Raw genomic sequence first — 18,831 nt, forward strand, 5'->3', positions numbered from 1 at the left:
CTTTTGTCCTCTGGCTTCTGTGGCTTGTGCTTCTGGGATCCTCTCCAAGCAATTACTGCGTCGCTCACCAGGAAGAAGCTCTTGCTGTTTTTGTTCTCAGGCCCCAGATCCAAGGTTGTCCTTCATTCAGCATACTTCACAGTAACGGCAGTCTCACTCTTGTGCGTGTGCAGGTGGTTTTCCCAGCACCCCTCGCTGAGGAGACATCCTTTTTCCCCTGTGCCTTCGTTATGTGCTTATTATGATCAGCTGACTGTAAATGCAGGGCTGGTTCTGGGCCATCCGTTCTGTTCCCATGGCCCGTGCCTTTCTTTTTGCTAGCATGCTGCATTGATCACTGTAGACTGAGTGTGCCATTTGAAGTCAGCTAATGTGTACCTCCAGTTTTGTTCTTTTGGTTCAGGACTGCTTTCACTCTTCTTTTTGTAGCTTCATATAAATTTTAGAATTGTTTTTCCCCCATATGTTTGTGAATAGTATCATTAGAATTACATATAGATTGCATTAAATATGTACATCAATTTGGGTAGTGTGCACATTTTAAATAAATTGATTCTTTTAATTTATGATCCTGGAGTATCTTCAATTTTTTGTCTTTTTTTAGTATATAGGTATTTCATTGGTTGGTTAAATTTATTGTTCTGTGTTTTATAGTATAGTGAATGAGATTTTTTTGAATTTTTTTTGAGGCAAGCACAACAGACTGGCCTTTTGTGTGTGTGTGTGTATGAGAGAGAGAGAGAGAGAGAGAGAGAGAAGGAGGGAGGAAGGGAGGGAGATTGGCATGCCAGGGCCTCTAGCCACTGCAGTTGAACTCCAGACACGTGCACCACCTTGTATGCATGAGCAACCTTGTATGTTTGCATCACTTTGTCTCATGTGGGACCTGGAAAGTTGAAGATGGGTTTTGGCTTCACAGGCAAGTGCCTTAACCAAGTTAAGTCATCTGTCCAGCCGTGAATAATTTTTATAATGTATAGATATTTTTATCTGTAGAGTTTTGATTCCTTTACTTTGCTTATTAGTTGTAAAAGAGTTGTTGGCAGAGACTTTAGGGATATCTGTCTCCTTTCTCCTTATTATCCGTTAACGTTTGTTTGTCAGCTAGCCTGCCATCTGTCCATCTGAACATGACATCTACAAACAAGGAGCATTTAGCCTCTGTATTTCACATATGGATGGCTTTTATTCCTCATTTCTTACCTGCTTGCTGTGGCTGAGATCTTGAGTATTATATTGAAAAATGTTGAGACTTCAATCTGTGACCACTGAGGGTGATATTAGCTGAGGCTTGCATGCATGCCGTGTGTTCCTTCTAACCCAATTTGTTGAAAATTATCATGAAATGAGTTTACATTATGTCAAGTATGTTTCCTGTTTCTCTTTTTATAATATGTATTAGAGAGAGAGAGAGAGAGGGAGAGAGGGAGGGAGGGAGGGAGGGAGGGAGAGAGAGAGAGGGAGAGAGAGAGAGAGAGAGGGAAAGAATGGGCATGCCAGGGCCTCCTGCTACTGTAAACGAACTTCAGGCTCATGTGCCATTTTGTGCATCTGACTGTACATGAGTACTGAGGAATCAAACCACAGTTGTCAGGCCTTACAAGCAAGTGCCTTTAACCCCTGAACCATGTCTCCGTCCACTTTCCCATTTTTCTTGAGCTGGTTATGATTTTTACTCATTCTGCTAATGTGCTAGATCCCATTTATTCATTTGTGTCCATGTATCCTGGGTGTAACCCTAAGTTATCAGCATATGATCTTCTTACTGTGCTGTTGAGTTAGGTTTTCTGTTATAATGTAGAGAATTTATGCATTTGATTTTATGACAAGTGTTTGTGGGTTTTGCTATGTAGTCTATACTGGCTTCAAGCTCACTACATACCCCAGGTTGCCCTCTCCTGCTTTACTTCACAAACACTGGGATTATAGGCGAGCACACCACACTTGGCTTTATTTCATTTAAAAAGACAAGTTTGCTCAGCTATCATTTACCACCAAATTAATCTTCCTTAATTATTATTCAGTGGCTTTTTTTTCTTGTTTTTTCGAGGTAGGGTCTCACTGTAGCCCATGCTTACCTAGATGTCATTATGTAGTCGCAGGGTGGCCTTGAACTCATGACAATCCTCCTCTCTCTGCCTTTTGAGTGCTGGGATTAAAGGAGTGCGCCCCCATGCCTGGCTCAATTCAGTGACTTTTAGTAAATTTACTGAGTTGAGTAGCCACGAGATAGTTCAGTGTAGTATATTTTTATTACTTATAAGAAGCCCCTCATAAGTGGACCATTCCCAAGTTTTTGCCAAAAACAGAATAAGTGGCAAAGGAATTTTTAAAATAATAATAATAATTTTTTTTGAGGTAGGTTCTTGCTCTAGCCCAGGCTGACCTGGAATTAACTATATCAGGCTGGTCTCAAACCCATGGCCGTCCTCCTTCTCTAAATCCCAAGTGCTTGGATTAAAGGCATGTGCCACAGGGGCATATTTGCCATTTCTTTTAAATGAACACAAAATCTCTTGTTTACCAGACACACACGTTGCCTTTGTAATTTTTAGGAGGATGTGTATGATGATATATAAGGCATGTGGTAAATATGAAATAGGTTTGAATTTACACAGCTTTTACTGAGGAAGACTGTCAGCAAAATTCTTCAGGCTTGTTTTAGAGACCCAGTTAAACAGCTCTGAGTTTGTCTTTAGTGTTTAATCTATTTTTAGCAGATCATTGTTGAATAGATTGGTAAGCTCACGTAAAGCCCTTGGTTGGTCTATTGTACATAAACATTTGTGCCTTCTCAGACAGGTTATGCTCATGGATGATACAGATGACAGGAGAGGTTATCGTTAATTGGGTCATAAATGCAGTTGTTCTCAAGCTGGCATTTCACAACTGTACCAGCAGAGGGCACTGTTTTCCAGTTTGTGTTTTTGAACCTCGAACAATAGAATTATATCTTGAAAAATCTGAGATCTGTTGATTGGATCTTTATGTATGTTTTGTAGACTAATGATTGCTTTCTGTTGTGACTTTCAAATAATTTTTCAGCCAAGTGTTTTAACCAAAATCAAATGCTTCAGGCAGCCTTGTATGTACTAGTTCTAATGTCACTGCTTCTCTGTCCACATCAAGGTTTCCAATAGGGTGGAGCGGCGCCTTCAGGAAATTGAGAGAGAGATGCGCACAGAAAGAGAGCTGGTGGAAAAACATCAGGACCAACTGGGACTTATGTCCCTGAAGCTCCAGGAGGTTTGTGAGAACTTTCTTAGACTATAAGGTCTTGAATGTATATTGCTATTTAGTCATTGTTCATGGCTATAATTATGGGTTGGGCATATCATGCTATGTCCAGTATTTACCTAACATGTACCAGGCCCTAGGTTGGAGTCCTCCAGTGCATAAAGCAGGCTAGTTTGGTGATATGCACCTGGAGGACCAGAAGTTCAAGTTACATAAGAGCTGGTGGCCAGCTTGGGCTACCAGCTTTAGATTCTATGTCAAAAAGAAAATGAAAGCCGGGCGTGGTGGCTCACGCCTTTAATCCCAGCACTTGGGAGGCAGAGGTAGGAGGATTGCTGTGAGTTCAAGGGCAGCTTGAGACTACATAGTGCATTTCAGGTCAGCCTGGACTAGAGTGAGACCTTACCTCAAAAAAAAAAAAAAAAAAAGAAAGAAAGAAAGAAAGAAAATGAAGCCGGTGTGGTGGTGCATTCCAAGCACTTGAGAGACAGAGGTAGGAGGATTGCAGTGACTTTGAGGCTACCCTAGGACTACAGAGTGAGTTCCATGTTAGCCTAGGCTAGAGTGGCACCATATCTCAAGTTCCCCCTACCAGAGAAAAATGAAGAAAATGAAAACATTATAATGCCTTTTTACTGTAAGTGACATTTTAACTAACCCATATGTGAAGTCAATATATTGGTTACAGTTGAGTGTGTAGAACCAGATGAAATGTGGTTCATATTGTGTGAGCTGGGCAATTTTAAAAATTTTTCTAAGTTTCAGTTTTCTCTGTAGAAAATAGAAATAAAAGGACTGGGGATATCTCTGAGTTAGTAAAACGCATGTCTTCTAAGCATGAGTATCTGAGCTTGATCCCCAGAACACATTTTAACAAAATCAAAAACAATTGGGCATTTTGTTATGCATTTATAATCCCAGTGCTTGAGAACAGGAGACAGGTGGATTTTAAGGCCAAGTGGCCAGTGATCTAGCCGACTTGGTGAGTTCCAGGCCAGTGTGAGATCTGCCTCGGGAAAAGGTGCACAGTGCCTGAGGAATGGTTCCTAACACTGTCCTCTGTCACCCACATTCACATGCACCCCCACACATATGGACACTTGCAGAAATGAGAAAATAGAACTATAATGTCTACTTAAGGACTGGTGAGAGGATGAGTGAGGTTATGCTGCTAAAGTTCTCAGCAGTGTCTGTCATGCTTTCAAAATATGTTAACTAAAAGTGTGATTAATCCAACTAATTTTGGGTATGGATCAGACAGTATGGAGTCATCAAACTAGCCTGTTTTGTAAATAAAGTTTTATTAGAGCATGTGGTGGTTTGATTTAGGTGTCCCTCATAAACTTAGGTGTTCTGAATGCTTGGTCCCCAGCTGATGGCAATTTGGGAATTAAAGCCATTGTTAGGCAGTATAACCCTTTTGTTCCAAAAGCTGCTCTTGGTCAGATGTTTCATTACACCAATACAAAGCCGAGTGCAACAGTAAAATTGGTACCAGAAGTGGGCTTGTTGCTGCTAAACCTGAGTGTGTGGCTTTTGGAGCTGATTTTTGAGAGGAATGTGGAAGAATTTGAAGTCTTGGCCTAAGAGATGCCTTGCAGTGCTGTAAGTACAGCTTGATGGATTATTCTCATCAGATTTGAAAGATATGAATGCACTATGACTGTGAAATTTGGCTTAAGAGGGTGAGAAAGAACTTTATAGGGACTAGGCTAGAAGCAGTTTATATGAGAAGCTTGCTGTTATGCCTGTGTCCTGAGAACTTGTGCAGGGTTGCATTGTGTAGAAATGGACTGGTGTGAGTAGAGGGATATGGCACAGAAAAAAAATGAAATCTTTGGGCTGAAACTGCTGCCCATTCAGCTGCAATTATATGAGAGATTACAACCATTGAGATTGGGCCAGCTGCATTGGGACAACAGGAAGAATGTAGACTCTTGACATGGCCTGAATGCTGAAGGAGTGTCTTGTTCTTCAAAGTCTGCTTTATTCCCCCCCCCTGGATTAACAGTTTGGCAGCCTATCTGGTATTATGGAGTATAAAAATTGCAGGAAAGAGAGGGTCAGTGAATTTGCAACACAGTCTTCTATTTTGGAAATGGCTATGGGCATTGTGAAGCAGGCTTGTTGGATTACCTATATGGAGACCCTGTGGAGCCATGAGGATCAACTGTGGGTTGCAGCAGAAACCCAGCAGAGATGCCAGGACCCTGGGATGTCTGCAAAAGAGAGGTACTGGCACCAGATGCAGTTTTCCGGGACTGTGAGTAGCTTAACTGGAGGGGTAGAGTTGGAATGCCAGAGATTTGTTACTGGTTAGAATTATCAGACTTGGAGATTTGTCACTGACTAGAGTTGGACTTGGAGCTACAGAGTTTGATGTTTGCCCTTTTTAAATCTTGTAGTGGTTGAATATTTCTTTGCTATGCCCAATGTCACCTTTTGCAGTGTGAATGTTTATTTTGTGCCATTATGGCTTTCTTCTTCTTCTACTACTACTACTACTACTAGTACTTTTTTTTTTGGTATTAAAAGACCTTGGGTTGTGGAGATGTTTGAACATCATTGGGATTGATAAAAACTGGGGACTTTGAAAGTTGGATGAATGCATTGCATTTTACATCATGTATGGTTATCATTTATGTGTGCCAGGGAATGTGGTGGTTTGATTCAGGTGTCCCCATAAACTTAGGTGTTCTGAATGCTAGGCTCCCAGCTGATGGAGATTTGGAGATAGTGTATTCTTTCTGTCAGGCTTGTGGGCATTGTAGCCAGCTTCCTTTTGCCAGTGTTTGGCACACTTTCCTGTTGCTGTGGTTCATCTGATGTTGGCCAGGAGGTGATGTCTACCTGCTTATACGGTGAGGACCACACCTGAACTTGTCCTCTGACCTCCACATGTGCACCATGGCACATGTGTGTGCACGCACACACACACGAGAGACAACATACAATTCCTATGTATTCTTTACTTGAATTACCTTAATATTTATAGCTTACCAGATTTACCTTACCTTTTCTGTATATTTAAAAAAGTATATCTTACTTTGTTGAGAAAGTTGCAGGTGTAATGCATTCTTTATATATATAGCATATGTATTTATACTATATATATGTATATATATGTTATATATACTATATATGTATATAAATGTATGATACTTTTTTTAATCATAGTATAGTGATCAAAACTGGATCTTTATATCAATATAATACTGTAATAAAAACTTTAGTTTTGTGCCTATGTTACCAGTAATGTTCTTTTCTGTTCTAGGGTGAAAATCCAGGTTCACTCAGTGTTTACTTTATTAGTCATTTTCTTTTTATTTTTCTTTTTTTTCTCAATTTTTAAAAACATTTTCCATGATTATAAAAAATATCCCATGGTAATACCCTCCCTTCCTCCCTTTTCCCCTTTGAAATCCCTTTCTCTATCATATCCTCTCCCCATCTCAATAAGTCTCTCTTTTATTTTGATGTCATGATCTTTTCCTCCTCTTATGATGGTCTTGTGTATGTAGTGTCAGGCACTATGAGGTCATGGATATCGAGGCCATTTTTTGTCTGGAGGGAGCATGTTGTAAGGAGTCCTACCCTTCCTTTGGCTCTTACATTCTTTCTGCCACCTCTTCCACATTAGACCCTGAGCCTTGGAAGGTGTGATCGAGGTGTTACTCGGTACTGTAGTCACTTCTTCCAGCACCATGATACCTTCTGAGTCGTCCCAAGGTCACTGCCATCTGAAAAGAGAAGATTCTCTACTCAAAGTGAGAGTAGCATTAATATAAGGGTATGAGTATTAAGAGAAGTGCTTACTGGGCAGTTTGATAAGCATAGTATGTACACTTACCCAGACATCAGCAGATGTCACACCCCTAGGGCTCATGACTACCCCTGTTTTAAGTTTTCAGTATCAGGGATGTATTCCCTTCCTTGGAGTGGGCCTCCAGTCCAATTAGAGGGCAGTTGGTTTCCACCATGACAGATGTGCCACTATTGCACCTGTTGGCTCATTTGGCCTAGCTGGACAATTATAAGGCTTGCAGTGTCCACTGTTGAGTATCTTCACTGGTGGTGTATCTTTTGCCCATTGAACTGCAAGTAGAATGGCTTCTTCCAGCTTTCTGTCAGCTGGTCTACATGGAGGAGGTTATCAGCTCAGTTCCAGCAGGATTTCTCAGTGGCCTTGCAGCCCAAGTATGTGGAGTCTTCAGCAATAGGGTCTTACCATCGATTCCTGGTGGGAAACCAAGGGCCTCGGCAATGGCCTATAATGTTTTGGGGGCATCAGGGACCTCCCTGGCCAACAACTCACTGGAAGGTATCCTATCCCTGGCACTGAAATTTTTCTAGCAACGATCTATGGCTCTTGAGTGTTCCATTGTCCAAAACCGAAGGATTCCATTTGATTTATTTATGTCCTCTTAGATTTTGATTAGCCTTCCCTCCACCTTTCCTTTACTCAATCTCGTCCCCTGACCTCACTTTGGGCCTTTTCACCCCCATTAATTTATTCTTCTACTTACACATATATAATACGTTGTTTTCTTTTTAAATTTTTTATTTATTTGCAAGGAGAGAGAGAGAGAGAGAAAGAGATGGAAGGCACACCAGGGCCTCTTGTCCCTGCAAATGAACTCTATCTAGTCACATGTGCCACTGGCTTTATGTGGGTACTAGGGACTCGAAACAGACCAGAGGCTTTGCTAATGAGTGCCATTAACCATTGAGCTATCTCTTTATGCCATTTTTTTTTTTTTAATGCCTGTTTAGTCTCATTTACAGTGCATCGGATTTTTTAGTTTAATTCGTGATGACTTTGCAGGATCCTGACAGCTTATTTTATAGGATATTTGATTTTGGGTTTCTGGTCTTTTTGGTAGGAAACCCAGGCAGCAGGGGTTGTATCCTTTCCAGAGTGTCACATCAGAGGTCACATCATTTGTTGGTCATGTTCCTGGTGAAACTGAGCATGTGGCTGTGGTGTCTTCCAGGTCTATCCAGTGGAAGCTACTCTTAGTCCTTAATTGCTTGTTCTTTGAGAGGCTTCTTGAGACTCGACAGCAACATCCTACTCTGACCCAGTAATTTGGGTGCTGGTGATTTTTATCCGAACGGATGCCACATGGTCATTGAAAGTCCATTGCTCATTTCTTCTGTATGTCTGAGATCTTCTCATCAGGAAGACCTTTCTCCTTAGCTGTTATCTGTCAATCCTTGTGTCTTCCTGTTATCTAAGTTAGTGAAAGTTATCTTATTACATTGGTTATATTTAATTTCTATCATCTTAGGAAATTAATTTGTTGAAATTCCCTTCAAGTGTTTATTATTATTATTATTTTTTAAAGTAGGGTCTCTAGTGCAGGCTGACCTGGAATTCACTATGTAGTCTCAGGCTGTCCTTGAACTCAAGCAATCCTGCCTCTGCCTCCTGAGTGCTGGGATTAAAGGCATGACCCACCATGCCCAGCCCATCAAGATCTATACTTAATGTATAAACATTAGAGAAGTAAGTAAACTAAAAGAATAAAAGCAAATCACAATTTTTCTCTCTTATGAAATGGTTTTACCCAAGAGTTCTAAAAAGGCATTTATGCATACTTGTAGACCATTGACCTTTATCAATTGACAGCGTTTATTTTATTCTTAAAAAATATTTTTTACTTATATATTTATTTGAGAGGGAGAGAGACAGAGAGAGAGGGGAAAAAATGAGGGGGGGGGCAGGCAGATAGAAAATGGGTGTACCAGGACCTTCAGCTACTGCAATTGAACCCAGACACATGGATCATCTTGTGCATCTGGCTTACTTGGGCCCTGGGGAATCAGACCTACCTCCTTTGCCTTTGCAGGCAAGTGCCTTAACCACTAAGCCATTTCTCTAGCCCATGAGTCTTTGTTTTCAACATGAGACACTGCCAAATCTAAATTAGGTAAAAACAACAACAACAAAAAAAAGGTATAATCCTGAAGTGGTAATGTAAGCTCAAAGAAATACTTGCTTTTGATTACTAGAATTCCATTTTTTTGCATTTCACAAATGGAAGCATACCCTTGCCCTTTGGCAATACTTGGAAGAGGATGCTATTTTTTTTTTTAATTTTTATTAACATTTTCCATGATTATAAAATATATCCCATGGTAATTCCCTCCCTCCCCACCCCCACACTTTCCTGTTTGAAATTCCATTCTCCATCATATTACCTCCCCATTACAATCATTGTAATTACATATATACAATATCAACCTATTAAGTATCCCCCTCCCTTCCTTTCTCCACCCTTTATGTCTCCTTTTCAACTTACTGGCCTCTGCTACTAAGTATTTTCATTCTCACGCAGAAGCCCAGTCATCTGTAGCTAGGATCCACATATGAGAGAGAACATGTGGCGCTTGGCTTTCTGGGCCTGGGTTACCTGACTTAGTATAATACTTTCCAGGTCCATCCATTTTTCTGCAAATTTCATAACTTCATTTTTCTTTACCGCTGAGTAGAACTCCATTGTATAAATGTACCACATCTTCATTATCCACTCATCTGTTGAGGGACATCTAGGCTGGTTCCATTTCCCAGCTATTATAAATTGAGCAGCAATAAACATGGTTGAGCACGTACTTCTAAGGAAATGAGATGAGTCCTTTGGATATATGCCTAGGAGCGCTATAGCTGGGTCATATGGTAGATCAATCTCTAGCTGTTTTAGGAACCTCCACACTGTTTTCCACAATGGCTGGACCAGATTGCATTCCCACCAGCAGTGCAGAAGGGTTCCTTTTTTTCCACATCCCCGCCAACACTTATGATCATTTGTTTTCATGATGGTGGCCAATCTGACAGGAGTGAGATGGAATCTCAATGTAGTTTTAATCTGCATTTCCCTGATGACTAGTGACGTAGAACATTGTTTTAGATGCTTATATGCCATTCGTATTTCTTCCTTTGAGAACTCTATTTAGCTCCATAGCCCATTTTTTGATTGGCTTGTTTGATTCCTTATTATTTAACTTTTTGAGTTCTTTGTATATCCTAGATATTAATCCTCTATCAGATATATAGCTGGCGAAGATTTTTTCCCATTCTGTAGGTTGCCTCTTTGCTTTTTTCACTGTGTCCTTTGCGGTGCAAAATCTTTGTAATTTCATTAGGTCCCAGTTGTTAATCTGTGGTTTTATTGCCTGAGCAATTGGGGTTGTATTGAGAAAGTCTTTGCCAAGACCAATATGTTGAAGGGTTTCCCCTACTTTTTCCTCTAGCAGTTTCAAAGTTTCCGGTCTGATGTTAAGGTCTTTAATCCATTTGGACTTAATTCTTGTGCATGGCGAGAGAGAAGAATCTATTTTCATCCTTCTGCAGATATTTATCCAGTTTTCAAAACACCATTTGCTGAAGAGGCTGTCTCTTCTCCAATGAGTATTTTTGGCATTGTTATCGAATATCAGGTGGCTATAGCTACTTGGGCTTACATCTGGGTCCTCTATTCTGTTCCACTGATCTACATGTCTGTTTTTGTGCCAGTACCATGCTGTTTTTCTTACTATGGCTCTGTAGTATAGGTTAAAATCAGGTATGGTGATACCACCAGCCTCTTTTTTGTTGCTCAGTATTATTTTAGATATTCGAGGTTTTTTGTGATTCCAAATGAATTTTTGGATTGTTTTTTCTATTTCCATGAAGAAAGCCTTTGGAATTTTGATAGGGATTGCATTAAATGTGTAGATTGCTTTAGGTAAGATTGCCATTTTCACGATATTGATTCTTCCAATCCAGGAACAAGGGATGTTTATCCACTTTCTAGTGTCTTCTGCAATTTCTCGCTTGAGTGTTTTAAAGTTCTCATTGTATAGATTCTTTACTTCCTTGGTTAGGTTTATTCCAAGGTATTTTATTTTTTTTGATGCAATTGTGAATGGGAGTGATTCTCTGATTTCATCCTCTGTGTGTTTGTTGTTAGCATATATGAAGGCTACTGATTTCTGTGTATTTATTTTGTATCCTGCTACATTGCTGTAGGTTTTGATCAGCTCTAACAGCTTGCTAGTAGAGTCTTTAGGGTCCTTTATGTATAGAATCATGTCATCTGCAAATAATGATAACTTGATTTCTTCCTTTCCAATTTGTATCCCTTGTATGTGTGTCTCTTGCCTTATTGCTATGGCTAAGACTTCTAAAACTATATTAAATAGAAGTGGGGACAGTGGACACCCTTGTCTTGTTCCTGATTTTAGTGGAAAAGCTTCCAGTTTTTCCCCATTTAGTAATATGTTGGCTGTAGGCTTGTCATAAATAGCCTTTATTATATTGAGATATGTTCCTTCTATTCCCAGTCTCTGTAGGACTTTTATCATGAAGGGATGTTGGATTTTGTCAAATGCTTTCTCTGCATCTAATGAGATGATCATGTGATTTTTGTCCTTCAACCGGTTTATGTAATGTATTACATTTATAGATTTGCGTATGTTGAACCATCCCTGCATCTCTGGGATAAAGCCTACTTGGTCAGGGTGAATGATATTTTTGATATACTCTTGTATTCTGTTTGCCAATATTTTGTTGAGAATTTTTGCATCTATGTTCATGAGGGAGATTGGTCTGTAATTTTCTTTTTTTGTTCTATCTTTGCCTGGTTTTGGTATCAGGGTGATGCTGGCTTCATAGAAGGAGTTTGGTCGAATTCCTTCTTTTTCTATTTCCTGGAAAAGCTTAAGAAGCAATGGTGTTAGCTCTTCCTTAAAAGTCTGGTAAAATTCAGCAGTGAATCCATCCGGGCCTGGGCTTTTTTTAGTTGGGAGATTATTGATAACTGTTCGGATCTCCATGTTTGTTATAGGTCTATTTAAGTGATTAATCTCATTTTGATTTAATTTAGGTAGGTCATATAGATCAAGGAAATCATCCATTTCTTTCAGATTTTCATACTTTGTGGAGTATATGCTTTTATAGTATGTCCCTATGATTTTTTGAATTTCTCTGGAATCTGTTGTGATGTTACCTTGTTCATCTCTGATTTTATTAATTTGTGTCTCTTCTCTCTTTCTTTTGGTCAGATTTGCTAAGGGTTTATCAATCTTGTTTATCCTTTCAAAGAACCAACTCTTTGTTTCATTAATTCTTTGGATTGTTCTTTTTGTTTCTATTTCATTAATTTCTGCCCTAATCTTTATTATTTCTTCCCGTCTACTAATTTTTGGTTTGCTTTGTTCTTCTTTTTCCAAGGCTTTAAGGCGAAGCATTAGGTCGTTTACTTGCGACCTTTCTAATTTCTTAATATAGGCACTTAAGGCTATAAATTTACCTCTTAGAACTGCCTTCATTGTGTCCCAGAGATTTTGGTATGTTGTGTTCTCATTATCATTTGACTCTATAAATTTTTTGATTTCCTTTTTGATTTCTTCATTGACCCACTCATCATTTAGTAGTGTATTGTTTAGTTTCCATGATTTTGTGTATGCTCTATAGCCTTCCTTGCTACTGATTTGTAGTTTAATTCCATTGTGGTCAGATGGAATGCAAGGAATTATTTCAATTTTCCTGAATTTGTTAAGATTTGCTTTGTGTCCTAATATATGGTGTATTTTAGAGAATGTTCCATGTGCTGCTGAAAAGAATGTATATTCTGCAGCCTTTGGATGAAATGTCCTGTATATATCTGTTAGGTCCATTCCTTCTATGACCTCATTTAGTCCAGATGCCTCTCTGTTTATTCTTTCCCTGGATGACCTGTCAATTGATGAGAGTGGGGTGTTAAAGTCACCCACCACCACTGTGTTTGGTGTTATCTGTGACCTTAGTTCTAATAGTGTTTGTTTGACGAATTTGGGAGCCCCCATGTTAGGTGCATATATATTTAGGATTGTAATGTCCTCCTGTTGGAGCGTGCCCTTAATCAATATAAAGTGACCTTCCTTATCTTTCTTGACTAACGTCGGACTAAAGTCTACCCTGTCTGATATTAGGATAGCAACCCCTGCTTGTTTTCTAGGCCCATTTGCTTGAAACACCGTCTTCCAACCTTTCACCTTAAGATAATGTCTATCCTTTGTTGAAAGGTGAGTTTCTTGGAGACAACAAATTGTAGGATCCTGCTTTTTAACCCAGTCTGCAAATCTATGTCTTTTCGTTGGGGCATTGAGACCATTGATATTAAGAGATATTATTGAAAGGTGTGTATTTATGTTTGCCATTTTTGTGTGTGTGTGTGTGTGTGTGTGTGTTACTGGTTCTACCTGTGTTCTCTTCTGTTAACTGGTATTTGAGTATAGCTTGTTTTTTCTAGGTTCCTTATATGTGTGCTTTTCCTTTTGTTCAGCATGGAGGATTCTATCAAGTATTTTCTGTAGAGCTGGTTTTGTCTTCAAATACTCCTTTAACCTGCTTTTGTCATGGAATGTCTTTATTTCTCCATCTATTTGAATGGATAACTTTGCAGGATAAAGTAACCTTGGTTGACAGTTGTTATCTTTCAGAACTTGGAATATATCACTCCAAGCCCTTCTGGCTTTAAAAGTTTGTGTTGAATAATCTGCTGTAATCCTGATGGGCTTGCTTTTGTAGGTAACTTGATTTTTCTCTCTAACTGCTTTCAATATTTTTTCTTTGGTGTGTGTGTTTGGAAGTTTGATTATAATATGGCGAGGAGAGGTTCTTTGTGGGTTTTGTCTGGCTGGGGTTCTAAAGGCTTCCTGTATCTGTATTGGCACCTCTTTCCCAATTTGGGGGAAATTTTCCTCTATGATTTTGTTGAAGATGCCTACTATGCCTCTGGAGTTCTTCTCCTTCTACTATGCCCTGAATTCTTATATTGGATCTTTTCATAGTGTCCTGAATATCTTGAAATTCCCACTCATACTTTTCTATAAGTTTGTCTTTCTCTTTGTTGGACTGCATTAGGTCTGCCACCTGGTCTTCTAGCTTAGATATTCTGTCCTCTCCCTCATCCATCCTACTGGTGAGATTTTCTACAGAGTTTTTTATTTCATTAACTGTGTTCTTCATTGCTAGTAATTCTGACTGGTTTTTCTTTATTATTTCTATTTCCCTATTTATGTCTTGTATTGCCTTCTTTATTTCATTAAATTGGTGTCCTGCCTCTTCTTTGATTCCTTTGATTTCCTCTTTGATTTCCACTTTGATTTCTTCTTTGATTGTTTTCATGTGTTCTTTGATCTCTTTGAACATATTTATAATTATTCTTTTGAACTCTTTCTCAGGCATTTCCTCTAACTCTTTCTCACTGGAGGACATTTCTGATGCATTAATACTTTTAGGTAGATTTATATCGTCTTGCTTTTTAGTGTTTCTTGTGTTATAACGTATATATTTTTGCATCTTGGATTAAGTTAATGCTTGGATTTTCTAGCTAGCTGTGTATTCTTAGCTGTATCAATTGATTTGATGTAATATATTTTCAGGGTAGGACCTTAAGGTATTAGGTGTGGCTCTTAAGACTCTCAGAGTATCTACAAAGATGTTCTTAGGGGTTGAGTTTCCCTGCTATAGGAGTATTCAAGCAGGCTGAGTGGAATAAAATACAGGTAGATTCTAAAATTTAACTAAACACTGTACACATTCAATCAAAAACAGCCCCGAGTATGTATGCAAGAGTAGTTATTATAATGACCAGATCCTCTATCAACAAAGAGGTTTAGATTTCTGGTCTGTTGAGGGATCCAAGTCAGCTTGTGAACAAGTGAGACCCTTCCCTGGTGCAATCCCAGTTACCTTGGGTGATTTTGGTCTCAGTCAAGTTGCTGCCTGGGTCGTCGGGCTGCTGTTCTGATTTCTGGAGCTGGGCACTTGCTTTTCCTACGGGACAAACTGAGCCGCTGCTGCTGCCTCTGCTGCTGCCGTAGCTGCCACCACCGGAGCCACCACCGCCGCTGAAGCTGCCGCTGCCGTGACCACCGCCGCTGCTCCCCCCGAAGCTGCTGCTGCGGGATCTGCCGCCGCTGCTGCTCCTGGGTCCGCTGCTGCTGGGGCCGCTGGTACCGGTGCTGGAGCCGCTGATGTTGCTCCCGAACTCTGCTCCTGCTTGGGTCCCGTTGTCAGCCCAAGTTGGCGTGGCCGGGTCCCGGGCCGCTGCTCTGTTTGCTGGAGCTGGGCTCAGGCGGTGGGGGAGGGGAGGGAGCCGCAGCTGCTCTGGTTGTCTCACTGTTCCACGTGTTCTTCTACCTCGCGGTCTGCTCCTCCGCTGCTCGCTGCCGCTCTCCCCTCATGTTTCCCGAGTTGCGGAGAGCGCGGTGTGAGGGGAAATCCCGCACCTGGCTTTTCCTGCAGCTCCAGCCGAGTCTGGCGGCTTTCTGCTGCGCTGCGGCTGCGGCGGTTGGCCGAGCTGCCGGAGCCGCTTTTCCCGCCTGTGCAGGCTCTGGATGCTCTGGAACTCTTCTACTTCTCCGCTGCCACCTCAATTTCCTATACACCTCACTTTTTAGTAAAAGAGTGTATTTTGCTGAGTTTTTTTGGTCTTTTTCCCCCCTAGGCTGCTTTGGCGTGGTACCTACGCCGCCATCTTAACCCAGAGATCGAGGATGCTATTTAATAATTAGATATGGTTATGTGGGTAGCTTTTTTTTTCTTTAAATCTTGATTTTTATACATTTGATCTGAAAGTCCCTTGTATCTGCTGAGCATAAGAATAGAACTGAAGTGACGATTGTTCTTTTCTGCAAGAGAAAATTAGAGGAATTTTCCATTCTTACTTTCCCCTCTGCAGAATGTACTAAGTTACAAAGGGAGGGGTCACACTCCACCTAGGCTCTTGAGAAGCCGAAGCTGAGCGTTTGCCTTTTGACAGTAAGTGAGACTAAAAGCTGGAGCTGAGATTTGGAAATTCCTCTCCCCAATACAGTGGAGGATCACTGTTGATAAGATGCCTTTAATTTCATCTTTTGTCGCTTTAATATAAGCAGTGACCTACACCTTTTAAAAAGGTGGTTATGGGTTGTAAACAGTGCCAAGCAAACTGCAAAAGATTAGGCATTTTTGTACTTCCAAGCTAAATGGCTTAGATTGTTTTTGAAAGGTCATGTTTAAAGAGAGAAAGCTTTTCTTTCTTGTTCATATTAAAAATATATATACTTGTGGAAATTCCTATGGTAATAGCCATGGTGTATTGTGTGTATTCCATTGGCTCGAAGTTGCATCCTGTAGGTGACCAAGTGGCCTGCACTGGACTTGTTAGCTATTATGTTCTTTTGCCTTGTTAATCGCCCCCACCCCAAGTTAGGGTCTCACTCTACCCCAGGTGGACCTGGAACTCCTCTGTAATCCCAGCCTGGCTTCCAACTGACAGTGATCCTCCTCGGCCTTCAGGGTGCTGGGATTAAAGGTGTGTATCACCACACCTGGCTCTTCTGTATTTTTTTAAAATTTTTATTTTCTTTTTATTTATTTGAGAGCAACAGACAAGAGAAAGAGGCAGATAGAGAGAGGGAGAATGGGTGCGCCAGGGCCTCCTGCCACTGCAAACGAACTCCAGACGTGTGCGCCCCCTTGTGCATCGGGCTAACGTGGGACCTGGGGAATCAAGCCTCGAACCAGGGTCCTTAGGCTTTACAGGCAAGCGCTTAACCGCTAAGCCATCTCTCCAGCCCTCTTTTGTATTCTTAAAAGGTGTATGTCACAGTTGAAAATTATGACTTAGAAATGATGTTTAGAAATTAGGGCAACTCATTAAAAAATTCCAGGAGTTGAAGACTTCTTGATGCAATGGAGCTTAGGCCTTTACCACCTCTCTTCAGTGGTCAGGTGAAGTCCTCAGGCCCAGAGAGCTCACCGCTAGAACTTGAGTCAGTGAATGTCAGTCTCCTTTTCTGGGTTAGGGTTGTGTGAGTGTTCCTCAACTAGTTCACACTAACTGATGTTATTTCTTTATCTTTGGTTGAATCACTTCATATGAAAAACAAGATAGATGCTGGATGTGCATGTGTGTGTGTTTTTCAGGGCATTTCATAGCATATTTTGTCACTTGTTTCCCCTTCATGCCAGTGAAGACTGTTTCATGTTTGCATTTACCTGGGGCAGCCCAGGTGCTTGAACATGTAAAGAGGACTCATGGGCACTACTACAGAGCAGGCCAGGACAGGGCACCTCAAAGGTGGTGACTGTGCAGGACTAAGTACATGCTTGCTGCCCTCTGGAGTGGGGTTTAGCCTGTTTCAGAGGAAAACCACTGCTGTGAATTTCCACAATGAAATGAAATACATTAACAAAAATTAAAATAAATGATGTGTTTTTCAGCATTCTTTGTCATTACTATCAATTTTGAAGACCTAATAGAGTAGGTATTCATTTCTACCCAGAGATATAATTGTGTTCCCTGAGATGCTGTGTAATACGGACATTTGACATAAGGAAAACTTTGTATATTGCTAGTTAATCTATTTGGTTTTGGACTTACTAAAGAGAACTTTTAAAAATATTTTATTTTTATTTATTTATCTATTTGACAGAGAAAGAGGGAGAGAGAGAGAATGGGCGTGCCAGGGCCTTCAGCCACTACAAACGAACTCCAGACATGTGCGCCCCCTTGTGCATCTGGCTAACGTGGGTCCTGGGGAATTGAACCTGGGTCATTTGGCTTTACAAGCAAACACCTTAACTGCTAAGCCATCCCTCCAGCCCAAGAGAACTTTTTTTAAAAAATATGTTTTTATTTATTTGAGGGAGGGAGGGAGTGAGAGAGAGAGAAAGAGAGAGGGAGAGAAAGAGAGAGAGAGAGAGAGAAAGAGAGATCGAGAGATCGAGAGAATGGGTATGCCAGGGCCTGCAGCCATTTGCAAATAAACTCCACATGCATGTAACAACTTGTGCATCTGGCTTATGTAGTTCCTGGGGAATTGAACTGGGTCCTTTTGCTTTGCTGGCAAGAGCCTTAATCGCTAAGCCATCTTTCTATCCCCAAAGAGAACTTTAAAAAAATTATTAATGAGAGAGAAAGGGAGAGAGGCAGGTAGAGGAAGAGAGGGGGAGAGAGAATTGTTGCGCCAGGGCCTATAGCCACTGAAAATGAACTCGATACACATGTAGCCCTTGATGCATCTGGCTTTATGCTAGTACTAGGGAATCCAACCTAGGTCCCTGGTCTTTGCAGGCAAGCACCTCAACCACTGAGCCATCTCTCCATCCCTAGCTTAAAAAACAAAACAAAACACTTTGCAAGGGCTTTATTCATACAATCTGTACAGGGCAGTGCTGTGGCTGTGCCATTGATAGAAGATATGTCTTTTCTCTCAGGCCTGTGCTGACATGTCCACAAACTGAAGCCAGATTAACTGTTGAGTGCAGGCTCATGTTGCTCCTCTCTGCTATGCTCATTATGGGAAAACCTTTTCCTGTCCAGTGTGTTGTGTAGTCCTTGGTGAAATTAAACCATCTGGAAAGATGTTTACACCCCTCCTGTCTCCCAAGCCTGCAGGGAATCCTTGGTGCTGCCACCTCCTCTTGGCCAAGGCAGCCAGGATTTAAGAAGCATCTTTGGCCAGGCATGGTGGCACATGCCTTTAATCCTAGTACTTGGGAGGCAGAGGTGGGGAGATTGCCATGAGTCTGAGGCCATCCTGGGACTACAGATTGAGTTCCAGGAAGATCTTTGGTTC

General features: G+C 40.8%; 1 protein-coding gene across 1 annotated transcript in view; it reads left to right on the forward strand.

Moving 5' to 3' along the window:
• The window catches only part of Cep128 (centrosomal protein 128), a 363,113-nt gene that overhangs the window by 54,843 nt on the left and 289,439 nt on the right, over positions 1–18,831 (forward strand). Inside the window, exon 10 of the mRNA XM_004649677.2 lies at positions 3,130–3,246. Coding sequence (XP_004649734.2) covers positions 3,130–3,246 — 117 coding nt within the window. The remainder of the gene's footprint in view (positions 1–3,129; positions 3,247–18,831) is intronic.

Source organism: Jaculus jaculus, chromosome 7 (genome assembly GCF_020740685.1).
Source record: "Jaculus jaculus isolate mJacJac1 chromosome 7, mJacJac1.mat.Y.cur, whole genome shotgun sequence".
In the NCBI taxonomy this organism is placed as follows: Eukaryota; Metazoa; Chordata; class Mammalia; order Rodentia; family Dipodidae; genus Jaculus; species Jaculus jaculus.